At 38.8% G+C, this 26,419-nt stretch overlaps 1 protein-coding gene across 4 annotated transcripts in view; it reads right to left on the bottom strand.

Annotated features, from left to right (window-relative positions):
* The window catches only part of MOB1B (MOB kinase activator 1B), a 53,932-nt gene extending 27,765 nt beyond the window's left edge, over window positions 1-26,167 (bottom strand). Inside the window, exons 1-2 of one of the 4 annotated variants that reach the window (XM_078446045.2) lie at window positions 8,233-8,249; window positions 44-155 (exon numbers count right to left, since the gene is read on the bottom strand). In XM_078446045.2, the coding sequence (XP_078302171.1) occupies window positions 44-99 (56 nt within the window). In that variant the 5' untranslated portion in view covers window positions 100-155; window positions 8,233-8,249. Of the gene's footprint in view, window positions 1-43; window positions 156-8,232; window positions 8,339-25,778 lie in introns of those variants that run through there. The other 3 variants (XM_060654910.3, XM_060654909.3, XM_060654908.3) reach the window with 3 other exon arrangements.
* Between the last annotated feature and the right edge of the window lie 252 nt (window positions 26,168-26,419).

Raw genomic sequence — 26,419 nt, 5'->3', positions numbered from 1 at the left:
TCCACTAATATTAGTTCTCTTTGCTTCACCTCTAGGTACCAACCTGTCATTCACATCAGTAGCTCCTTCCATAGGTCTAAGTCCAATACTAAAGATCATGTACTTGATAAATATTTCTTAATTGACAGTTCCAGTGAACTTCAGGCTGAGAACTCCTACATCAGGATAGTAATGATGATTAATATTAACTAACATTTACTGCAGGCTTTGTGCTGAGAAGGATTTTACATGCAGTATCTCATTTAATCCTCTTAACTATGATGTATATGCTATTATTTTATTTTATGGGTAACAAAACTGAGGTTTAAAGAACTTAAGATTATAGTTAAGTTAAGATTAACTTAAGATTATAAGAGTGGTAAATAAAGGAGCCAGAATTTAAATCTAGGATTGAAATCTTGAAAGCTCATTCTTTTACCCACTACTGAAGACTGCATGATGCTTACTTACCTTTACCTTCCATCCAATTATTTCTAATAATTTTCTTCCTATATCACCACAGTTTAATCAAGTCACTTATGAAAAAACACAAGACTAATTCATAATGAGAGAGTTATCAGTTAGGCACATTTTTTTTTTTTAACGTTTATTTATTTTTGAGACAGAGAGAGACAGAGCATGAACGGGGGAGGGTCAGAGAGAGAGGGAGACACAGAATCTGAAACAGGCTCCAGGCTCCGAGCTGTCAGCACAGAGCGCGACGCAGGGCTCGAACTCACGGACTGCGAGATCATGACCTGAGCCGAAGTCGGACGCTTAACCGACTGAGCCACCCAGGCGCCCCAGTTAGGCACATTTTTAAAACAATCTTCAAACTACCTAATTCTATCTCCTCTCCTCATACCTCTACTGATTTATATGAATACTTAGCACTGCCATTAAGGAAAAACAAAATCCCGCCAGAGAACAATTTCCTCCAAAAGGGTGCCAAACATACTAATGCTTTCAGAAAGGCAGATATGCACCAGCAAAAAATGTTAGAAATTGCCAAAATCAAGTACAACATGTTCTAAAAACAATAAAGCTAAAGACTCTAAGCTAAAAACATTGAGTATCAAAAAGACTACCTTCAATTCAAGGAAGTTAGCAATCTGAACAGACATACCTACTTCCATTTCTGCCTAACATTCCTTTTAAGCCACTATTATGAGTAGTGCTACTGCTACTATCATCAATGACAGAGTAACAAGTTCCTTAACACCGCTGGAAAGCAAGAAAAAAGGCTATCAGCAGGCCAGAAATTGAAGAATTCTGGTGATATTAAAAAGTTGATGAGAGGGGCGCCTGGGTGGCTCAGTCGGTTAAGCCTCCGACTTCAGCTCAGGTCACGATCTCACAGTATGTGAGTTCGAGCCCCGCGTCGGGCTCTGGGCTGACGGCTCAGAGCCTGGAGCCTGCTTCCGATTCTGTGTCTCCCTCTCTCTCTGCCCCTCCCCGGTTCATGCTCTGTCTCTCTCTGTCTCAAAAACAAATAAACGTTAAAAAAAAAAAAAATAAAAATAAAATAAAATAAAATAAAAAAATAAAAAGTTGATGAGAATACACCTAAAACTAGAAGGATATTATATGTCAACTATACTTCAATAAAAAAATAGATTTTAAAAAAAGTTGATGAGATACAGGGACAAAGTCTAAAAAACCTAGTTTAGAACATGCGCACTGATAAATGAGTGAATCTTGATAATACTATGCTAAGTGAAAAGAACCCAGACACAAAATATGTTGTATCACATATTGTATAATCCTATTTATACAAAACGTTAGAACAGACAAGTCCATAGAGACAGAAAATAGGGGCTGTAAAGGGAGAAATGGAAGAGTGTCTACTAATGACACAAGATTTCTTCTGGGGGGTTAATGAAAATGTTCTGGAATTAGATAGTCCTGATGATTGTGTAACTTTTTAATATACTAAAATCTACTAAACTGTACACTTAAAGATGAGTTTTATGGTGTGTAAATTATAGTTCCGTGTTTTAACATTTTTTAAAGAAAAATCTTTACTATTAAAAAATAATTCTCCTCACCACCTCAATAAATCAGTTTCTTTCATCCATTTATCCAGGCTTGCATTCTGCATTCCAAGTAACATATTCTGACCACCACTTATGTTCTAAGAAGCACTGTTCTAAGCCGAGACACAACACTGAGCAAGAATCCCTACTCTCCTGGTGGGGATGGAAGGAAGAAGATTCCAATATTTATAGGAAGAACCAACAGACTCACTACTGGATTTCATCATTTGTGGACAGTGGTGAAGAATCAAGGAGGATTCCTAGATTTTTAGTCTCAAGTAGATAGAAGATGGGCCACTTATGGAGATAGGCTTTGGAAGATGGGTTTAGGACATATTAACTTGAGATATCTATCAGAGATCCAAATGGATATGTTAGGTAGGCAGTTGTATTTACAAGACTCAGGCTCAGAGGAAAGATCAGACTGAAGGTAACTAATAATTTCAGTATCTTCACTGGTTAGCACAGGGCCAAAAGAGGCACTAGTATATTATTAAATGCATATTTTATAAGTTAAGAAAAGTCCTATAGTAGTAAAGAAAATTGTTCAAGATTTAGCCTAGGGCTTCCCAGACATCTGTAGTCATGGAAACTTTTCTTCCAAATTTTAACATCTTGCTCTTTAACACATTATTAGGGAATATTGTACTCGTATATTAAACTGCTAACTGGGTTGCCTCTCAATGTGAAGCAGGTTCACAACTCTTCAACTTTATAAAGTATAACTTAGTGACTTCATACAAGAACAAGTAGAGGGTTGGGCAATTCACTATTTAATACCCTATAAAATTTTATAATCTAATCCTTGGAAAATAATAAAGCACTTCACACACAAAGGCCAATTAGTTTCTACATCTGTGAAGTGATCTGAGGCATTATCTCAGCTACAGGCAAAGACACTAAAGTTTAATAGCTCATCTCCGATCACCCTCTGAGCTTTTGAGTCGTATGTAGGCTGCAGTTTCCTTTGCCCAGCACTAAATTCATTACCCCAGTCAGTAAATGGGTAGTGAAACCACAAGAGACTTTAGGAAGTGCCCAGAGTCAAATGTCTGGGTGATTTCTATGCAATAGCAGTGACTCCATTTTCAGAACCCTATACAATGTGCTGCAGTGTTAAAAAGAAGACTCCAAAACTTGCATGTGTAGAACTCAGAATGAATATTGATCTAGCAAATGAGTTGGCAGTAATTCCAAATAACACCGGTATTTCAACCAAAGGTATCTAGGGAGCTTAAACATCATTTCTTTTAGAAAATTTTTCCTAAACTCTCAGGAAAAACTGTCCATTCTCTCTTGTGTCTCACTGTAGCTTAATGCTCCTGCAACACCTTATGTGTGTATTTTTGTGTTTATTCTCTTTTAGATAGTATACTGGAGACGATATCATCAGTTATGCAGAACCATTATGACAATTAAGTGAGTGAATACATTTAAAGCACCTTAGTTTTAAGGTAGCTTTACACAGCAAATCCACAACACAGGAACTAACAGCTTTAAAATGTTCAATGAGGGGCGCCTGGGTAGCTCAGTTGATGGAGCAGACGACTCTTGACTTCAGCTCAGGTCATGATCGTGCTGAGTGTGATCCTGCTTAAGAGTCTCTCTCTCTCTCCCTCTGCCCCTCTACCCAGCTCAGGCATATGCACACACACTCTCTCTCCTCTCAAAAAAATAAAAAATAATAAAATAATAAAATGTCCAGTGAATGAATGACTACATGTAAATGCATATTTACATGCAGGTATATGTGTAAGTAAAACACCAATCCTTACTTTATCCCTTAGTCCATTCAGGCTGCTATAACAAAAGACTGAGTGGCTTATAATCAATAAAAGTTTAGTTCTCAGTTTCAGAGGCTGAAAGTTCAACAACAGAGTGACAGCATTGTCAGGTACTGGTGAAGGCCCTCTTCTAAGCTGGTGCCTGCCCACTTCTCACTGCATCTTCTTATGGTGGAAGGGGCTATGGAGCTCTGTGGGATCTTTTTTTATAAGGGCACTAACCCCAATCACCTTCTAATCACCTCCAAAAGGCCTCACCTCCTAACACCATCATATTGGGCATTAGGAGTTCAACATATAAATTTGGGGGAACACATTCAGGCCACAGCAATTCTACTGCCACACGTATACTAATCCACAAAAAGTCAGCTTAAAACACTACCTCTCATGCTTATTTGTTTACGTTTTTCTTTCTCACACTTGATTACATAAATGTGAGTTACTCAAGAATACGAATCATGTTTTAGTCACCCTTGAATCCCAAGTACCTAACACAGAACCTGGGATACAACAGATTCCTAACAAATGTTTACTTAACATTAAATAATAATGTTGAAGGGGGAGAAAAGCTTGTTCTTATTGCAAAGAGCAAGTTGTTACCAATATTAAAGAAAAAAAACGGATCCATCATCTTTATTTGGCACACCAAATCTGAAAGATTTTAACTGCAGCAAGAGAAGCAGCAGATGGATTGGGGATAGTTCCTAATCCTGATAACCAAAATTTCATTTTCAATCTTGGGCCCTTTGCAGTTCTGCCCTACTTAAACCTTGGTTTAAAAACTGGTCAGTCAGGGGAATCTGGATGGCTCAGTTGGTTAAGCATCTGACTTCAGCTCAGGTAACGATTTCGAGTTTTGTTAGTTCAAGCCCTGTGTTGGGCTCTTCGCTGACAGCTCAGAGCCTGGAGCCTCCTTTGGATTCTGTGCCTCCCTCTCTCTCTCTGCCCCTTCCCCTCCTTGTGAGCTCACTCGCTCTCTCTCAAAAATAAATAAATGTTAAAAAAAAAAAAAAGAAACTGGGGCACCTGGGTGGCCCAGTCAGTTGAGCATTCAACTCTTGATTTCAGCTCAGGTCATGATCACGGTTGTGGGATCTAGCCCTGCACTGGGCTCGGGCTCTGCACTGACAGCACAGAGCCTGCTTGGGATTCTCTCTCTCAACCTCTCCAACTCATGCTCTCTCTCAACATAAATAAATAAACATAAAAAAAAGTAATAAGAAATAAACTGTCAAGACATCTCAGCAATTCTAAGCAAGCTTACTCCTCCCAGTGGGGGGAGAGGAGGCAAGAGGTTGTTTTTATACTTTTTTTATTACTGAAATATAATTGACATACAATGTTATGTTAGGTTCAGGTGTAGAACACATTGATTCAACAATTCTATGTTACTCAATGTTCACCACAAAAGGGGTAGTCACCATCTGTCACCATACATTACAAAATTATTGACTATATTTTCTATGGTGTACTTTTCATCTCTGGAACTTATTTTATATATATTTAATAACTAAGTAAGTTTCCATATCCTCCCATTGCTTAAACTAATTTAATCATACTTTAAAAGCTAAAATGCAAAATAAATAAATAATAAATAAATAAAAGCTCATATCCATTTACTTGTGGTAATAGGATTACTTTTTCTTTTTTTCCAAAGCAAAACAGCAGAATTACTCTGGGATTTAATCCAAAATAGCAACCCACTATAAAGGATTCAATAAAGAATAAAGTCTGCAGTCTTGGCACCAATGGAACAATTTTTTTTTTTTTTTTTTAAGTAGGCTCCACGCCCAACATGGGGCTCAAACACACAACCTTGAGATCAAGAGTCACCTGCTCTACCGACTGAGTCACCCAGGTGCCCCTTGGAACAATCTTTGTATCAGATACAGATCTCAAGGTAACAATAGGGCAAAGATTCACCTACTATTCCTATAGTCTATCATTTGCCTACAAATACAGAGCAGTAAAGCAAGAGGTATACAATGCAATCAATGACATCGTTTTGTGGTCTAAATGCTGGGAAATTAAATTCTTATGATAAAGCCAACTTGACTAGGAAAAAAAATATGAAATTAAATCAGATACAGCCTACTCCTCCTTATCTCATATACTTTTAACCGAACTTTCTTTTTTCACCAATGTCTAGTCATCCTTAAAGAATTAATCCAGGTATCATCTTCCTCAGGTTTCTCTGATAACCTAGACTGTGTTAAGGAAGCCTTCTCTGTGTTCACACAGGACACTATCACGTGTCTCTATTTTACAATGTACCATGAGTTTCTCAAAGGTATGAACTATTTCTAAGTCAGCACTACATCTCCAGAATCTAGCAGAAGGCTTAGGTTGTAACAGATCTTTAATAAACGTTTTGTTGAGCTAAACTGATAAAAGATTCCAGATCAAAAATGGTAAAGTAAAGCAAGTATTTTGGCATAATCTGCTGAACTCATATCCTGGGCTTACAAAAATAGGTTCAATCAGGGGCGCCTGGGTGGCGCAGTTGGTTAAGCGTCCGACCTCAGCCAGGTCACGATCTCGCGGTCCGTGAGTTCGAGCCCCGCGTCAGGCTCCGGGCTGATGGCTTGGAGCCTGGAGCCTGTTTCCGATTCTGTGTCTCCCTCTCTCTGCCCCTCCCCCGTTCATGCTCTGTCTCTCTGTCCCAAAAATAAATAAAAAACGTTGAAAAAAAAAAAAATTTAATAAAAAAAAAAATAGGTTCAATCATAACGGACATAAGCAGCATAGTACATACTACATTACTACATATGTATAGTGGTATATATATTATGTTTTAAAACATCTTTCTGGTAGTCAGTTAACAAACGCAAGCACAAAATTACAGCTTAAGACTGTAGGACTGAATTTACTCTGACACTGTCAGTTTAAATTTCAGGGATCCTCAATGGGATGGTCCCTTCCAAGGTACTGGAAGCAGTCCTAACAATGTGTTCCCATGGTTGTATGTTTTCACAAAACTTGCAAAGGAATGCTAATTGCAACTGGTTAAGACTGCTTTCTCTAACTCCTGCCCCATCTCACTTCCGCCTCGGCTAATGCAGTATTCTGGGCATTTTGCTAAAGGAAGGTTGAGGTGGAGAAGTATGTAGGTTTCACAGGATATGTCTAGTTCTCAATCATTTCCATGCATAATTAAATTACTGCTAGTCTAGGTACAGGAATGACTTCCAGGAATATTCTTACACCCAAGCACTGCCTCATTTGGTGTCATTTACACATTAATGTGCAGGACCACAGTCACCCAGACATGAGCTCCATAGGGTATTGGCAGAGACATAAGAACACTGTACTACACATCAGCTAAGGAAAAAACTTAGTCGAGATATACTGAAATTTGACAACAATCTTAAAATAGTACATGACATTACCAATGAGTTATAGATCTGAAACTCTTGAAAGTTATCAATAATAATAAACACATTTTGATCAGTAATGCTAGAAGGAAATAATCTATTCTCTCTATAGAATAATCTACTCTCTCTACAGAAAACAGTAATCCTATTTTACAAATTGTTGACATAAGAAGTCAAAAAGTATGCAGTCAAAAATGTATACAAAAATATATTAAGGTATATCGGGCAGTTAATTAATAAAAATGTTATTTTTCTATATTTTGTGATATTCATTGACTTGGCTTTATTAAATATGTAATTTATTATGATTTTTTTCTTACTCTAAATATTTACTTTGCTACCTAATTTTGTATTCATTAATTTTGTATTCATTTTCTCCAGAAGGGCTCCCAAATCTCTACCAAATCTCTAGTCTCTACCCATTTTAAGGCTCACTAAAGGTACCGACAGATGGAAAATTAGAAGTTGGCTGATATAACCAATTCTCTCAATTATCCACACATAAACCTACTTAGGTACCTTCTCAAAGAAACTGCCCTTGGCCATCCCTTATAGAATTAGCATGTCTTCTTTCAAGCACGACTGTACTCTGTACAGTATTCTGTTACTGTATTTACCTAACTGAAAATTATGTTAACTAGTCTGTCTTCCTTTTTGCCATGTGCTTAAGAGCAGGTCCTACACTTCTTATTCATGTAGGTATTTTTTCAGAAGCTACTTTTAATGCAATAAATGATCGATAATTGTTAATCTTTCTAAGAGTTGCTACCCCTTGAACTACTACTATCTTTAGGAAAGTTTATTAAAGCTCTTTCAGTCACTATGTTAGTTGTATCAGATGTTGACTGATTAACCATTGTGGAAGTGAGGAACAGGATTAACTATAAGAATTCACATGAGCTAATTTCTTTAGGATCCTAGGAGGTGAAGTAGTTAATTATCATCTCAGTGCTTTGCTCACCTAAAAGATCATCATAGTTTAAAAAGTACGTTGTCCAGTGGAGAAAAAGGAGCAGCAAGTATGAACAGTAGATCCCCCATAAAAGCTGAGCAACTCACAGGATATCCAACTGGCTCAGATGGTAGAGCATGTGATTCTTGATCTCAGGGTCCTGAGTTCGAGCCTCACACTGAGCATAGAACCTACTTAAAAAAATAATAAATAACAAAATAAATAAACTAAAATTTATGGGAGGCCTGGCTGGCTCAGTCAGTCACAACTTAGGGTTGTGAGTACAAGCCCCACATTGGGCACTGAACTTACCTTAAAAAACAAACAAAAAAAAACCTGAGCAACTAATTTAGCTAACAGATTCTCCAGGACTATGTAAAGAAGAAGTCTGTCCTTAAATCAAAGAGCTACAAAGAATGGCCTTTGCTCTTACTTTAAAAAGTTAAGGTAACTTCTGGGGTGATGAAAATGTTCTGAGTCTTGAAAACGGTATGGGTTAAAAAAAAAAAGAAAAAAAGAAAAAAAGAAAAGGGTATGGGTTACACAGAGTTTATACACACTTGTCTAAACCTATCAAACTATATACCTCAGATCTGAGCATTTCACTGTTTGTAAATCATACTTCAATAAAACAAAAATAAAGATAAACCTAAAGCAGTGAACGTGAGCCTAAGACATATCTCTGAGCTACATAATATGGAAATATACCTCCCATGATGTTCTTAAACATATAAACAATTATTTTTTTTCTTTACTGACTTTTTTGCCTCTAGTTCAAGTGTTTTGAGCCTCTGACAATCTGAAAGACATTTAAGAACTTTCTCCCTAGAGACATAAGAGACAAAATATTTTGCACATAGGAATTCAGGGAGGTGCTAAAACATGTCCAAAAACCCAGATAAAGAACTCCTGTCCTAATCTGTCTCCTTTTTCTCAGGCTATCACAAGAACATTCATGTTCTTGTGAAATTTTCCATGAGCTCCACATTTATTTTTTAATACTAGAGAAGTATTCTTTTGGATAAAACACAGACATTCAGGATGAATAAGTACAGACCCTTTTTACTCAATGAAAAATAATCTATAGTTTATATCCTATGGTTTATTCTTTATTAAACAGTGACTCTAAAGAAAGCTTTGATCATATTTGTATCATACTTTAAAGTTCAAAATGACAGCACTTATAAGAAATTCAGTGCATTAAGTTAATAGTCTTAAGAAAATAAGGAAGTTCATGGTGATGCCTATAAATACAGATAGGGTCCAGGAAAATGGGAAAATTTTATTTCTTTTATTTCTTGGAGCTGGAGAAAGATATCAGGAACATGAATATAAAACTTATAAATCGTTTCCTCCTATAATTTCAAATGCAATTGACTGGTTTTTGTTTGTTTTTACATAAACAGAAATCATTCCTGATTTGGAGATAAATTTTAACCAATGAGTAATTGAAGTCAAAGACATTAAAGATTTAAATGAGATTTGCTAAAGCATAACTTCAGAAGCATAACCTGAATAATATGGATTATCAGTGAAGACTGATAATAAATAATACATAAAAGACAGTTCCTTACATACAGCTCAAATTTGTATTAATCTGTTTTCTTGTAAAAATGAGTTATTGAACTGTTAGTTGGAAAAAGGACTTTTAGACTCCTTACCCACTAAGACATCACTGAAACAAAAGCAACTCAAAAAGCACAGAGTAGTTTAACAAAGTGACATAATTTCCTTTCACTTACAGACACCACACAACTGTCAACACTTAACAGAATGTGGCAATAAAATGAATTAGAACTTATAAGAAGACTATTTTGAAGAGTGAATTGTTGAACATGGTAGGCTACAAATACACATTAGCTTCCACTCCCTACTCAAAATGATAATAAAGTGAATTTTAAAAAAATTATAATTATAATCCTGTAAGGACAAACAGAATGAAAGAGAAGACAACAATAAAAATTTTAAGATTATAAAGTAGATGAAGAAATAACTGAATTAACATACCTAAGGAAACTTAACCCTAAACTTAGAAGCTACCCAATTTATACCATAGATCCCACAAAAGGTTCAGGAATTAAATAAGTAGGATACTCTGGAAGTGGGAGTGAAGATAGAGCAAGACTTTCACAATCTAGGAAATTACACACCCAGCTTCCCTCTGCAATCTACACAGTGGGCATCTGTACAACCCCCCTCCTGAGAAAAGATTAGGGTTACCTACAAAAGGACAAAACAGAGACGGTGTCTAGCTTGGGAGATAAGGCACACTTGGAGGCAAATGTACCATACCTAACATTGAGAGATTAGATGAGTGTGAAAAATCAACATCGAGACCTCTATAGCCCCCAACCTCCAGCTCCTTCAGGATACCAAAAACCTTGCAGCCAGGATAATAATCTCCAAGCAATGTAAGTGATGGATCACTAAATTCTACATCTGAAACCGTTCACCATATATGCTAACTAGAATTTAAATAAAAATTTGAAAAAAAAAAAAAAAAAAAAAAAGCAAACACCAGAAGAGCTCTTGCTGGCAAATCTGACCACACCATGTAAAAAGGCCTAAAAAGATTCATACCAGGAGTTCTTCAAAGAAACAGCCTAGCCATATCACCTTTCAGCAAAGACCACAGTTAACATGCCCTTCACACACAAGCACACAGATTCCAATTAGATTTTCAATTGTCCTACATGTAAATAAAAGCAGAAAGCAAAGGAGTTACCAGGCATTTGCAGGGAGCCTCTAACATGAAAGAAGACACTAAAATAGAAAAAAGCAACCTGGAGAATAAAAGATGCAGAAGAATAAAAATGACCCCATTCCAAAAAGAACTATATAATACTGATAGGAAAAAAATATTGCTTCATGAAATAAGAACAGGATACTATATAAAAAAGAGAAACTAGGGTCCCTGGGTGGCTCACAAAAGACAGATGGCCAACAAGCACCTGAAAAAGTGCTCAAGGTCACTAATCATCAGGGAAATGCAAATCAAAACCATAGTGAGATAATCATCTGATATCTGTCTGAATGGCTATTATCAAAAAGACAAGAAATAACAAGTATTGGTGAGGATGTGGAGAAAAGAGAACGCGTGCTCACTGTTGGTAGAATGTAAACTGCTACAGCCACTGTGGAAAACAGTATGAAAGTTCCTCAAAAAATTAACAATAGGGGCGCCTGCATGGCTCAGCCAGTTAAGCGTCTGACTCTTGGTGTCTGCTCGGGTCATGATCTCACGGTTTGTGAGTTCAAGTCATGCATCAGGCTCCATACTCACAGTGCGGAACCTGCTTGGGATTCTCTCTCTCTCCCTTTCTCTCTGCCACTTCCTTGCCTGTGCTCTCCCTCTTTCTCAAAATAAATAAACTTAAAAAAAAAAAAAAAATAGAACTACCATATGAGCCAGCAATTCCACTACTTACTAAGTATTCACCCAAGGGGGAACGCATGAAACCAACAAGATATATGCACCCTTATGTTTCCTAAAGCATTATTTAGCATATCCAAGATATGGAAACAACCTAAGTGTTGTTCAAAGGAAAAATGGATAAAGAACATTGGCAGGGGCACCTGGGTGGCTCAGTTGGTTGAGCATCCGACTCTTGATTCAGGTTCAGGTCAGGATTCCAGGGTCGTGGGATCAACTTCTGCATCCTGCTTTGCACTGAGCACAGAGCCTGCTTAAGATTCTCTCTTTCCCTCTGCCCCTCTCCCCTGCTTATGCTCTCTCTCTTTAAAATAAAAATAAAATTTTTTAAATAGGTAATACAAACTCACACGAATACTACTCAGCCATAAAAAAAGAATAAAATCTTACCATTTGCCACAACATGGATGGGCCTATAGGGTATTACGCTAAGTGAAATAAGTCAGAGAAAGGCAAATACTGCATAATTTCATTTGCCTGTGGAATCTAAAAACCAAAACACAACAAAATCCAAACACATAGATACAGAGAACAGATTGGTGGTTGCCAAGGGGAGGGAGCTTGGGGCAAGTGCAAAATGGGTGAAGGGGATCAAAAAATACAAAGTTCATTCCACTTATAAAATAAGTAAGTCACAGGCACATAATATACAGCATAAGAAATAGAGTCAATAATACTGTATCATACTTTGATGACACTAGACTCACAGTGGTGATCATTTTGCAATGTACACAAATGTTGAATCATTCTGCTACACACATGAAACTAATGTAATACTATATGTCAATTACACTTCAATAAAAAAAGAAAAATAATTCAATAATTAATGCCTAGAAATGAAAAAAATTAAGTAACACTATAAATTAGAGATAAGAAATTAAAACAATCAGGTAAAAGAGTTCAAATGGCTGTATTCTGAAGCAGGAAAAAAGAGGTTGTTTTTATAAGAAGCCTTAGAGAACTATTTAACTCTAAATCATGTACATGTAGAATACCAACAAAAATAAATTTTTAAAAGTATAAAAGCTTAATTAAAAAACAGTGTGAATGTTTATTAAAATTTGGCAATAAAATAGACTATTTACAGAAATGTCAATAAACTGTTCTATCTTTAAAATCAAAGCAGGGGCGCCCGGGGGGCTCAGTCGGTTAAGCATTCGACTTCAGCCCAGGTCATAAGCTCACAGTTTGTGAGTTCAAGCCCTACGTCAGGCTCTGTGCTGCCAGCTCGGAGCCTGGAGCCTGCTTCAGATTCTGTGTCTCCCTCTCTCTCTGCCCCTCCCTAGCTCACGCTCACTCTCTCTGTCAAAAATAAACTTTAAAAAATAAAATAAAATAAAATAAAATAAAATAAAATAAAATAAAAGCGTACTGTGCAATATATCTATGACTCATAATATTTCCAGTACACCACAAATCAGTAAGCCAAAATCACCTATACATGTGGAGACTTCTCATCCTAATGGTTCATTAGCTGGTGGCTGCTTAGCTATTATCAAATTGTTTCAAAAACATTCATTCACCTTAGAAACTGCCAGATTCAATCAATTTGATATACCAATGGTCCCTGAGAAAGCCGAAAGCTATGAATGAAATACGTACAGAGTTGAGATCTGTTAAAGCAGCATGCAGCACAGAGTAGTGGGAGGATGCTGGCTGCCAACTACAGTCCTACAGCCCTGGAGTAACACTGTGCCTCCACTACTTAGTGAGACACGTAGACTTAGTCACTTAACCTCTCTAGAGCCTTATTTGCCTCATCTACAAAATGGAGACAGCATTATGCTGCAGTCGTTTCAAGAATTAGAAACCAGAGAATAAAAAACACTAATGCAATACTGGACACAAAGATCGACAAAAGCCATCTACCATTACTGTTTAACTTGGGGCATTATCTATTTCACATGGAATAGTGGAAACCTTGATTTTTGCAGTTGGGTATCCTGGAATCCTGTATTTGGCTTGTACTAGTTATGTGACTTTAGGTAAGCTACTTAATCATTATGATTACAAAAAAGAGAAATCACGGGGCGCCTGGGTGGCTCAGTCGGTAAAGAATCGACTTCGGCTCAGGTCATGATCTTGTGGTTGGTTCTTAAGTTCGAGCCGCACGTTGAGCCCCACGTCGGGCTCTGTGCTGATAGCTTGGAGCCTGGAGCCTGCTTCAGATTCTGTGTCTCCTCCTCTCTCTCTCAAAAATAAATGAACATTAAAAAAATTTTTAAAAGAGAGAGAAATTGTATCACCTACCATGTAAGATGGTTCTGAAAACTAAATGATATGTATAGAAACGTAAAGAACCACTGGTGCACAGTCAGCTCTCCATAACTGACACCAGTTAAATATAGCCATACTATCTCTTTATCCCTTATAGCAAAGGCCCTTCCACAGACATAAGCTTAAGTTAGATCTACATATTGTACATTTTAAATAAGCAATTGTAAAAAGCGTAAGTAATCATGTAATGTCAAAAAATACAACTAAAATAACAAGAGACTTGGAATTCTTGGTGTAATCAAATCTCATTAGGATTTGTTTACACAAATAACAGAGTGGCCTTAGAAAATCACAAGATCCCAGAGTCTTAACTGGTTTGTCTAAAAATAAGAGGGTGAACTGGAATCTTTTCCAACCCTAAAACTGTAAATTATTTACCCAGAGATTTGATCTCATTCTCACCAATTCCACAAGTCACCAGAAATCTCAGACACCATGAAGACTGCATATTGTTAAACATAAAACTGTTCTTTTTATAAATAAGAAAAAAAGGCACAAAAGTACAATGACTTTGCCCAACTTAAATTCTGTACTGCCACCACCTAATTTCTAAGTCCTGCCTCTCAGAGCCTGACATACAGGGGCCTATACAGGCCTATACATATTGTTTTAGAGTACATCTGCAGATCACAAGAACGACTGAATTCTTCTTCTTTTTTTTAATATTTTTTAAAACATTTATTTTTGAGAGAGAGAGCACAAACAGGAGAGGGACAGAGAGAAAAGGGAACAGATGATCCCAAGCGGGCTCCACGCTGACAGCAGAGAGCCCGATGCAGGGCTCAAACTCACAAACCAGGAGATCATGACCTGAGCCAAAATTGGAAGCTTAAACAAATGAGCCATCCAGGTGTCCCAAGAATAACTGAATTCTTCTACAGACGAATGCAGATAAAATATTTCTTTTCTTCAAGACTGTTTCATTCTCCCTTTCTGTTGAGAAGCAAGGGTTTCCATTTTTCAGCTCACCAATGGTTTAACCATGAGCTTATGGCACCCAAGCACAGGATAATCAATCCTCTAAATGAAAGCTAACAAGAACAGCTATCATTACCAGGGTGATGTCAGGAAAGCCCCTATGAAAATAATACAGATGCGGTCAAACCTGGGAACACAAGGCAGAGAAACAGCTATATAAAACTCCAGGAATGGTACAATTAAAAAAAAAAAAAAGTCCCTTTAATCCTAATACTGCAAAAATGACATTTTGCACTATCTGGAATTCAGCAATGCTCCCCAGTATCTGCAGCAGGCTTTAACTATAGCCATAGCCACTGAAAACTAAGAAAGGATAACATAAACAAGTGAAAACCATCAAAGAGGAGGAAGAAAAAAATGTATAAAATTGTAAAAATCCTCCCTTGTTGTCCCGTTTCTTTTTGAATTAAGTGAAATGTAAGTATCAGAACTACCATAAGAAAAAGGAACCAATTCATTAAGGTTAGAGTGTTTCTCATATATACAAATACGCAAAGTATTTACTGATAAAATGATAAAGTGTTCTGAGTTGTCATATCATATCACTTACTCATGCTTGTAACAGTTGACCTGTAAATCCTCAAAACTATAAACATTTCATCAGATTCAACAGCAATTGGACACTACTATTTACTTATATTTTGGAGAAAAAACTCTCTACCTTGAAATAATCCAGAGAGGAAAACCCTGGCAGAGATCTCTATCAGACTCCATAAGAAAAGCAACAAATATGTTAAAAGGAATAGGTGAAAAGCAGCTTTAAATCCATCTCCAGAATCTGTACGTCATTTTTACAGCTCCAAGTATGCCACCTGCCTCCCAAACATGTTCATTATTTGCTATCTACATTAAAATATCAGAAAGATAACTAAGAAATAAGAAATCCAATTAAATATTTCATTTTGTAAAATCTCCCTTTAGGGACTATAATCCATACAGATCTTGGAGAAAATTAATATTTTCCTAAGAAGTCATCAATATTTTAAAACTTAATTTTGTGACTTTGTTGATCAATATGTTTAACATACTACTTTTCCCTTTTAAAATTAAAGAGGAAAAAGATTGATGGCAATGGAAGCAAGCACCCTAACTATATCATTAGAAATAAAGGAGACAGATTCTTTGGCAGAATCTTTATCATTAACTTGTTTACTTGGTATTAATATGAAAAGCCCAAGAAGCCAAGAAGTTTTCTTGACATTACTCTCAGTGGTGCAATGGTGGTGGGATACAGGGAAAGGGGCACTCTCACTCACTGCTACTGGAACACAATTCACAGTGGCAGGTAGGAAACATGTGCCTGGCATACCAATCCTGAAAAAGGGGTAAGACAACAAGGTCTCTACAAAATTGTGAGATAAACATCCAACAAATAGGTGTTCCAAACCTTTCTGTGCACCTACTTATATTTCCCAAGAAGTCTCTTAAAGGTCAAAATTAGAGCAGGGTAAAAGGAATCACTAAGACCTCCACCTACCACCATGAAAATACTTGAAAATGTCTTTGATTTTTTAAAAAATTTTTGTTACTGAGTGTGTAATACATACGAGGCACTATACTAGGTGGTAGAGATTTAAATACAGCTTTTGAAATCGCTGTTACCTTTAAGGAGGTCACGCATTCTGATGAAGAAGAAAGGCCAGAAAACTGGTAAGTACAGTTGTTTTTGATAAGGGCTATAATATGGAATCTGAAATGTTATCCAATAAATTGTAAAGGGGTCACAAGTCAGGGGAAAAGAGTTGGCTCTTCAACTGAAGAAATAAGGGTGGGAAGAAGGGCAGTCCAGCCAGAAGAACAGGAATAGCACTTACAAAGGCAGGCAGACAAGGGAGGAATGTATGTTGAAAGAAATGCAAATAAAATGGCTGGGCTCCATGGGGGAGAGCACGGCAGGAAGGCACAAATGAGGCTGGAGTGGTAAGCAAACACCACATCACAGAGGCTCTCTATGCCTTGGGATTTTGCCAACAACTGCCAGCACACTCCAATCTCTACCTGAAAAGTCCAAGTGAACTGCAAGAAAAAAGTGGTCCAAAGAATTCCAGCCACTCCCTTTCCCTATTAAAAAATGCAGTGCTACAGCAGAGTAATTACGGCAGCAGTGGCAAAATCAAGTAGGGAAGGAACCCACATCCATCCACTAGAAACAGCCTCTACCTAAAAATACAGAAGCACACATCTACACAATTCCTGCTGTTCCGTATGTATGAACACAATGGATACATCCTGTGACTTTTATAAACACGGAATGCAACTATTTCATTCCTATATCCAAAAGGGTTGTATAGTCAATGCAACATCAATAATCTTTAACCTTCGTTAGCCAGTGGACTTAAAATGAGTTAAAAACAACTCTTGAGGAGTATATCCACATGACATACTGGTCTTCAAAGATACTTGAGGCCAGAGACCACATCTTATTTATTTCTGACCCCCTACCTTTCTCCTTCCACCACCAGCAAACACTTTGCTTTAGACACAGAAGGCGTCCAGTAAATATTTATTGTATTATGCAATAATACCATTCATTTGTAACACAGCTAAATAAAATTTGGAATGCAGAAAGCGTTTATATACTGGGTTTGGGAACTTCATAAGCAAGGATAATAACAGTGTTTGTACAGGACTCTCTGGTTTATGAAAACTTACATATATACTCTCTCTTTCAATTCTCAAATTTACCCAATAGACTAGGCATTCCTTTCCACCCAGTAGACAGAGCAAACAGAAGCTAAGAAATTAAGTGATGTGCCCAAGGTCACATGGCTGGTGACAGAACAAAGACTCTGAAACTCAGGTCTCCTCACTCATTAACTACTACTGTTTCCATGACAACCTTTAGTCAATAAAAAAAATTGTATACACACACACACACACACACACACGACATACTTGCCAAGCAATATACTAACATTCTGAGAAATAAAACAGTGAACAAACACTATGAAACTTACAGTCCAGAAGGGGGGAAGGGGACCTTAACTAATAATTTAAATAATCACAAGTATGCAAAGACAACCAAGGGACCTAACCTTCTTAGAGAGTACAATGAGATAAATATAGGAACCACTGCAATGGGATGGGATTTTACTGGGGGGAGGGGGGTGTCTAATGTGCAAGTAGGAATTATAGCCAAGAAGCAGGGTATGGGGATGAATGGACAGAAAATTACTAGGAGGAAATATCAGGGTTAGGAGGGTTCTGGCTAAACCGACCTAAGGGGATTCTTGCTGAAGACAGGCCAGGACGATCAAACATCACCTGAGGGACAGTGGAGGATAAGGAAGCTAAATCAGATATTGAGGCTGCAGGAAGGGGGTGTCTGGTTAAACTGACCAAGCAAGGTTCTTGCTAAAACTAGACTTTAAGGAAGTGCACAGATGAGCCTAGGAGAAGGTTCAAGAGCCTAAGTTTGGTCAAGAATAGAAACTGTCAGGGCCTCACAGATTCTCTTGAGAACAGAGGTAGTATTATAGTGAATCCGAAGGATTTTTCTTCTTTACCTTATTTTGAATCATTTAACGCAATATACAGGCATTATCCACTTACTATTATTATCCAAAGCTTCTTAAACTTGAATGTGCTTTTCACCTAGGGAATCTTAAAATGCATTCTAATTCAAGGCTTCGGGCCTGAAATCTTGCATTTCTAACATGCTCCTAGGTGATACCAAAGCTCCACACTTTAAGGGTACAAAGCAGACTTATCAAGAATTATAATTATATTGAGATTTGGATCTCCTCAGTCCTGGGGGGGGGGGGGGGGTGTCTTCTGTCACCAAAGAGCCAACAGCAGCCTTTCTTCCCAATGGTAATACAAAATGATAGTGGTACTTTTTTTCTAAATATTGAATGGCATTAAAAAAAAAAAAAGGTATGGGCACCTGGATGGCTCAGTCAGTTGAGCATCTGACCTCAGCTCAGGCCATGATCTCACGGCTTGTGGGTTCGAGCCCCACGTCAGGCTCTGTGCTGACAGCTCAGGGCCTAGAGCCTGCTTTGGATTCTGTGTGTCTCTCTCTCTCTGCTCCTCCCCTGCTCACACTCTGTCTCTCTCTCAAAAATAAAATAAAAGATTTAAAAAAAAAAATTTAAAAAAAAGGTAAAGGTATCTCTAGAACCTACAGTTATCACTAAACAATGTAGTCCCAACACCCAAACTATGTTCCCACTTAAGCAAAAGCTAAAATCAAGACCTCTCAATTGAGAGGTACATTTTGGTTCCCAAATGTTTAGCAACTTGTAACTGTACTTTTTGGATAGTTGGCTGTAACTAGTTTGGAAAAAAAAAAAAAGAAAGAAGGAAAGAAACAAAACTTTCATTTTGGTTCTTGATGTTTGTCATTTCCCAAATTACAAACTGACAAGGTTGGGGAGCACCTGGGTGGCTCAGTCAGTTAAATGTCTGACTCTTGGTTTCAGCTCAGGTCATGATCTCACAGTTTCATGAGTTCGAGCCCCACATTTGGCTCTGCACTGGCAGCATGGAGCCTGCTAAGGATTCTCTCCCTCTCCCTCTCTCTCTGCCCCTCTCCTGCTCATGCTGTCTCTTTCTCTCTCAAAATAAATAAATAAACTTAAAAAAGAAATTAAAAAAAAAAAACCCTCCAGCAATTGCACTACTAGGTATTTATCCAGAGGATGCAGATACGCTGTTTCAAAGGGGCATATGCACCCCAATGTTTATAGCAGCACTACTGACAATACCCAAAGTATGGAAAGAGCCCAAATGTCCATCAACTGATGAATCAATAAAGAAGATATGGTATATATACATATGCAATGGAATATTACTCAGCAATCAAAAAGAATGAAACTTGCCACTGGCAACAATATAGATGGAACTGGAGTGTATTACGCTAAGCGAAATAAGTCAGAAAAAGACAAATATATGACTTTACTCATATGTGGAATTTAAGATACAAAACAGACAAACATAAGGGAAGGGAAGCAAAAATAATATAAAAACAGGGAGGGGACAAAATATAAGAGACTTAAGTACAGAGAACAAACTGAGGGTTGCTGGAAGGGTTTGGGGTGGGGAGATGGGCTAAATGGGCAAGGGGCATCAAGGAAGACATTTGTTCAGAAGAGCACTGGGTGTTATATGTAGGGGATGAATCACTGGATTCTACTTCTGAAATCATCATTGCACTATATGGTAACTAACTTGAATGTAAGTTTTAAAAAATTTAAAAAAAATAACTGAGAAGTTGGGGTGCTTGGCTGGCTCAGTCAGTACAGTAAGCAACTCCTGATTTCAGGGTTGGGAGTTGCAGCCCCATGTTGAGGGCAGAGTTACTTAAAAACAAACAAACAAACAAAAAAAAACCTGACAAAGTCTGTGAAGGATCGATTAAAGAATTAAATAGGCTGACTGATTAAGACCCCTTTGGGAGTTAACCATAGGCTAGAGACATAAGCATCAGTCCTCAAAACAATGCTATGTTCCAGTTGAGAGAACTCAGTTTTGACAAATCAGTTTGTTGTTCACGGATTCAAAAGTGAAATTTCTAAGAGTTGAAAACAAAAGGGCCAGCTAAATATTTGGCAGGATGTGGGGAAGAGTTAGGAAGAATGGAACAAGGCATATGTGAGTAAAAACTATAACCACAGGGAGTTTTTAAACAAAAAGCTATTTCAGTAGTTAAATCTAATGCTACAGGGCACTAATTAATAAACAGACTCTCTACAGAGCAGAAAGGCCATGCTGCTGCTCATCTGCCTGAAACATGATCTAGGCACCAAGATACTGGAAAATGTGCCATAAAAGGTTTTTACTTCTATTGCTTCCACTTAACTATTCATTCCATATTTACAGTGAGTATTAAGAAAGTATTTTAAGTTATTCCATCACCTATTTCTACAAAGAAACATACACAAAAAATATTCCTCTAATAGCCAATATTACCACTATTGAACTATTCCCATCAAATTTCAATTTGAGAACAAAAGGATTTAGGCTGAAAGATAAAATAGTAGCAATAAAAGAAAATCCAACCTTTCCTTTATAAATAGTAATTATAAGGCTACTTGCCTATGAGGTAAACTATTACCCAAATATTTGCTTACCTTCAATCAAACCCCTGCTTTTAAGCTCTAACTGCAGAAAATCGTAGTACTGATACATGTGATTAGAAACCTACAGAAATTGGCTAGGATTTAAGTAATCAGAAATGATGAAGATGCTTACAAAAAATAATAACAGCTACCAGCAGTCATAACACTGCTGAGTTATTGATAATGAACTGCTGCACTTAACTACAATTTATTGAGCTAGGCTTTTTCCATTCGGTATCTCTAATCCTCCCAACATGTCTGAGGTATTGATCCTAAACACAGGATTCATAGGGAAAAAATTAGATTACTGTCACACTCACACCATACCCAGTGGAGTCTGAGACTGCCTTCAACCATGATATGGTGGAAGCAGGGGCCCACACATGCTCAGATGACATGCGGAGGCCCAAGCCACAAGAAGGGTGGCCAGGAAGAGTTGGGTTAGGAGAATGGCTATACACAGCGGTTTGAGCAAATACGTATGTTGAGGATTATGGGAGCCTAGTTTCTCACTAACAAAGAAGGAAGTGAAAAATATGTAAAGGGAGAAGGCTAGAAGGAACCCTGTGCTACTTGGCTCAGCATTGCAGGTATTAGAGTTAATGTACTCGATATACACAGATAGAAAAAAAATATATGCACATGTAAATGTGTGTGGATATGTTATTTTCTAGCACAGTCCAATGAGAAGGTCTGGGAGCAGCAACGCATCTGAACCAACAAGCATATCTATCACCCACATTCTGTTTTCTAAATACTATTTTTCAATGAACAGAACCTACACCTTTAGAGAAATAACCACTTCCAGGGCCAGGGCAGAGAAAGTGTAGGATAAACCTGGAACATTTGGTTGTGCCAGAAAGTTAGGTAGTGCTCACAAAAAAACAGAGACAAGTCAAAGGGACACAAAAGCCAGCCTGAATAGGACTCCCACTAGCCAAAACTGAGACAATATGATTCTTGATTTAGGCTCAGTTCATGATCTCATGGTTCATGAGATCGAGCCCCATGTCAGGCTCTGCACTACCAGTGCAGAGCCTGCTTGGGATTCTCTTTCTCCCCACCCCCACTCTCTGACTCAAAAATAAATACATAAGCTTAAAATTTAAAACAAAAAACAAAGATGGATCTGGGGAAGGGGGCAGGGAGAAAAAAGAGAAGGAAGACAGAGATGGACACATAAACACAGCTATAACCCTGGGTCTCCTTTCCTAAATTTCTATTCTTTACATTGAAGTTACTTCACATAATGCTTAATAAAAATTTCCTTCCTGTCTCTATCTATCTCTTTGTTTCTGCCTATACAGAAACAGATCTGGTTTATACTCATTCACATCCCTAAACCACCTTTCCTACAGACTTCCATTTTAAAGTTAACTACAAGTGTTTGTTTCAACTCTGTTTCAACCAAGTAGCCCTACATTAGGAAATAAGGCCTTAGTCTTTTTCAAGTTAAATATTTCTGTAAAATTTCACTGGTCAGAAGAGACTAGCAATTCCAAAATGCAAGAAATATAGAAAATACTCAGTATTTTCAGTGAACACACTTTGAGTGAACGTTAAGAGCTCTGATCCTAAATTTCCCTGAATTTTATATGCATAAAATGCCAAGAGAGGAAAAACCCTAAGAGGGATGTATTTTGATTTAACCCATGCCAATAATCAGGCCAATAACCTAAAGTTGGTGATTTTGCCACTTTACCAAAAAGAGGTTGAGTAAGCTATGTTACTTATAGATCTCATCTAACTCCAAGATTCTACAGCTTTTCGGACAAACCTGAAAATGGACAATTCACAAGCAAATTCATGTCTCTATGACGTTTCCTCTGACTGAAATCTTCCACTTCCCCTTCCCCTTTCAGAAAACCCTTGTTATATATTCCATCACTTCTTTCACAAAGCTTTCTTCCAGCCCAAATCGGACAAATTGCTCCATATTCTTTAGACCCCCATGTACTGCATCTATTACAGATGACGATTTATAAGCGATCGATCACTCTGGAGTCCCACATTGTCCACAATGCTTAGCACACAGCAGGTGCTGACAATGTTTAAAGATTTGAGTCTATTAAGTTAAATTAGGTTCCTGTGAAGTTTCTCTATGTATCAGTTGGGAATTTAGCTTATTAAAGATACCCAAAGGCCAGTCTGCAGCACACCCAAAGCTTTGTCCCAATCTTATCTACACATGCTGTACAAATTTATTCTGTGCATCTGCACAAAAGCTACAAAAGGTATCACTGCTGCTGATTACCTGGACACCCTTTGGGTATTACCTAATCTACCTCATCTCCCCATCCCAAAACCTCTTTAACCTGCTTTACTTTGTTTCCTGGCACTTACGTCCTCCTACCATGTGGTATAATTTACTGATATTCAGTGTTTATGGTCACTTACCAAAACATAAACTGAACTAATACAGGAATCTTTTACTGTTTTGTTCATAAATGATACCCAGTGCCTACATCAGTGCCTGGCATGATAAATTATTTTTTTAAACAATAATTCTTTCCTTCTGTCTTAAAGCCCTCGGGAATTATGAGTCAGCATCCTCATTAACTAACATATCTCACATTGCCCTTACTTCCTCAGCTACAACCATTTACAGTAGCCTTCCAAGTAAGCTTCTAAGAACTAGAGAAAAATGTGTGTATACACACACACACACACACTTTTTTTTTTTTTTTTAAAGTAGGCTCCATGCCCAGCATGGAGCCCAACGTGGGCTTGAACTCTCAACCCTGAGATCAAGACCTGAGTTGAGATCAAGAGTCAGAGGCTTAGCCAACTGAGCCACCCAGATGCCCAGAAAATACTTATATTTAACTCCTAAACAGCAACTCTTAATTTCTCTGATCAACTCCTGGTGGAGAAATAATATTCAGGAAGCTATACCAAATAACATATAGATGAAATAACCAAAACTTTGTTCTTTCATTTCTGAGAATAATTATTTATATCTATGAGATCTTCAATTTAGCGTTGGAACTACTAGTGGACAAAAACCAAAACCAAAAGTGTTGGATTAACTTTTTTGGATTGTCAAACACAATCCAATGTTGGGAATATATTAACTGCTACATGAGACCTGACTGAAAAATTGTACCCCAAATAGTACAAACCCTCTAATGTGCCATATATTTACATACATCAGTTATGGCAAGACTTTTCTTATGTAACTAATATGCTTCAGAAAAAATAAACTTATCCACTTCATTTCTGTAACTATTACATACTGAGCATTGTATAAATAGGATACTATTCTAGGTGTATTCAGAAAATACCACCAAAACTTTCTCCATCCCTAGTTTCAGCCAAATATGGTTTTTCCCTGCCTCAACCAATTTAGCTCAGAGTTCCAAGAGACACAAGTCCATTAGCAGCAGTTACAGACATCATCTACATTGCTATTTTGAAGACAGCTTTTAATTCTTGAAGAAATCAAACATCAGCAGTGTAAAAATACACTCAAGATGAGAAGCTTCAAGCTGAGATACCTGGAAATCTCGTTTCAAGCTAACATGGGAAACAAGGACTTTCATGAAGTACCCCAATCCTCCTATCACTACCTACATGACAAACTCAAAATCAACTTCCAGGATGAGCCTAAGGAAGAGATTTCACAAACTCACATGTGTTAGGCAGGATGACACAAGCCAGGCCTCCTGTGTACATGAGAAATGTTAGCAAGCTGGCCTGCCAGTTAGCCTTCTGTGGTCACTCAGTTTTGCCTGAACACTCGAAAAAGAATTAATATTCTACATAGGGGCCTGTGAAAATAAGGGTTAATTAAATTCTCAGGATCCAGGTGCCAATGTGATGACTAAAAATTACAGGTGGGGAAAGAAGAGAATGGGAACAGAACTGCTACTGCTACTGTTGTGAAGAAAAATACTATTCTGTCCACAACAGTAAAGGAGTATATGATGTTAGTTTCAACCTCCAAGTTTTTATTAGCTTTCTAACCACAGATCAAACAAAAGTGAATCACAACGAAGCCTTCAAACGCGGAATTCCAAGGGTGTTCAGACGACCTGGGGCTGTCTGCTGCCTCCATACCCCCATCTGGCCATCCCATCTTTCTGTACATCCCCCCAAACTCTTCTGCAATAAAGGTAAATGAAATAGCGACCAGCACTAAATGTGACGTTAAGTTGGCATTTACAAATGATCTGCAAAATAACTCCCCAGCGGACCTAATCAACCCAGAGCACACTCCCGGACTGCTTGGTGGCTGTCTAAAAAGATAAAGCCCGTACTTTTCTGGGGATCATACTGGGAGGAAGGGCACCTCGGTGAACCAAGTAGCTGCTCCACACTCCAAGACCCTGGGCTGTCACCTGGGGATCCTGACCCTAAAGCCGCCTCATTAAGGATGTGTTACATCCACAGGACTTGTTACTCCAACTTTCCACTCCTAAAACCTAAGAGGGAAGTTAAAAGGGTGCTGGGGTGACAGGGAAAAGTACAACGCCCGATCTTGTGTGCTTGGAATCCAGAAAAAAGCAATGGGCAAGCGAAACGGAGAAAGACCACCCGGCACGCGACGCATAAAGGTCATGCGGAGGAGTGGGAGGTATCTATGCAGAGCGTGCAAACCAACAAACCCAAGAGTGGAACGAAGGGAAAGATGGGGAGATGGAGAATGCAGACCCAGGCACCGGGGTGTGTCGGGACTCGGGGTCCGGGGAGAAAGAGCCTCTGTGGGGGCTGGAGGACTCCAAGCGAGCTTGAAGCGGGTTGGGGAGGCGACGGCCGTCAGGCAGCGCCAGCGCACCAGAAGGGCTACCGGAGACCTGCTCAGTGGGAACGCCAAGCCCGGGCAGCTCGGGGCAAGGCGAGCTGGGGCCCGCGGCCCTGGTCGACCGAACAAAGCCGGCGCGCGCGGGGCCTGGCTACTCACAACAAGAAGCTCATGTCTGCCGCGGCGTGGGCTGGGGGCTTTGCGGTTTCTAGGCCTCCGGGCGGCGGCGGTGGCGGCGGCCAGGGATGAAGAGGGAAGGAGAGAAGAAGAGGAGAGGAGGAGGAAGGGAAGCGCCAGCTGTTCGACGGCCCCAACTTGTTCGGCTTTGCTAGTTCCAACGGCAGGCGGAGGGGGCGGAAGTGGGAAGCGCACGGCTTGAATCACTCACTGGGAGGGGAAGGGAAAGAAGGCGGGGAAAGGGCCACACGCCTGCTCTCCGAAGAACAGCCGCCGTGACTGCTGAGCTGCTTGTCGCGCCTCCCCCTCCTCCGATTCCTCTTCTTCCTCCTCCCCCTACTCCTAGTCTCCAGTCCCTCACCGCCCTCACCCCGCGAACTCTCGCGAGAGCGGCGGGCGCCGACCCTCCCTCTCCCACTGTGGCCCCGGGTCTCTCAAGTTCTGGACATCTTTGCAGCCCCGGACCACGCCCAGCGAGTGCACTGGGGCCACCAGATTGGTCAAGGACTGTCCACCTAGTTGCGGGTCGTGGCAAAGCGCTCCGAACTGCTTAGCTGGGTTTCAGCAGTCAGGAAGGAAGTGGGCTTCAGCTGCGGGATGTTCTGCAGTGAGGGATGGAATTG

Source organism: Panthera onca, chromosome B1 (assembly GCF_046562875.1).
Source record: "Panthera onca isolate mPanOnc1 chromosome B1, mPanOnc1 haplotype 2, whole genome shotgun sequence".
NCBI classification, from domain to species: domain Eukaryota; kingdom Metazoa; phylum Chordata; class Mammalia; order Carnivora; family Felidae; genus Panthera; species Panthera onca.
Note: the sequence above shows the minus strand (reverse complement) of the source record. Positions and strands in the feature narration are given on the sequence as shown.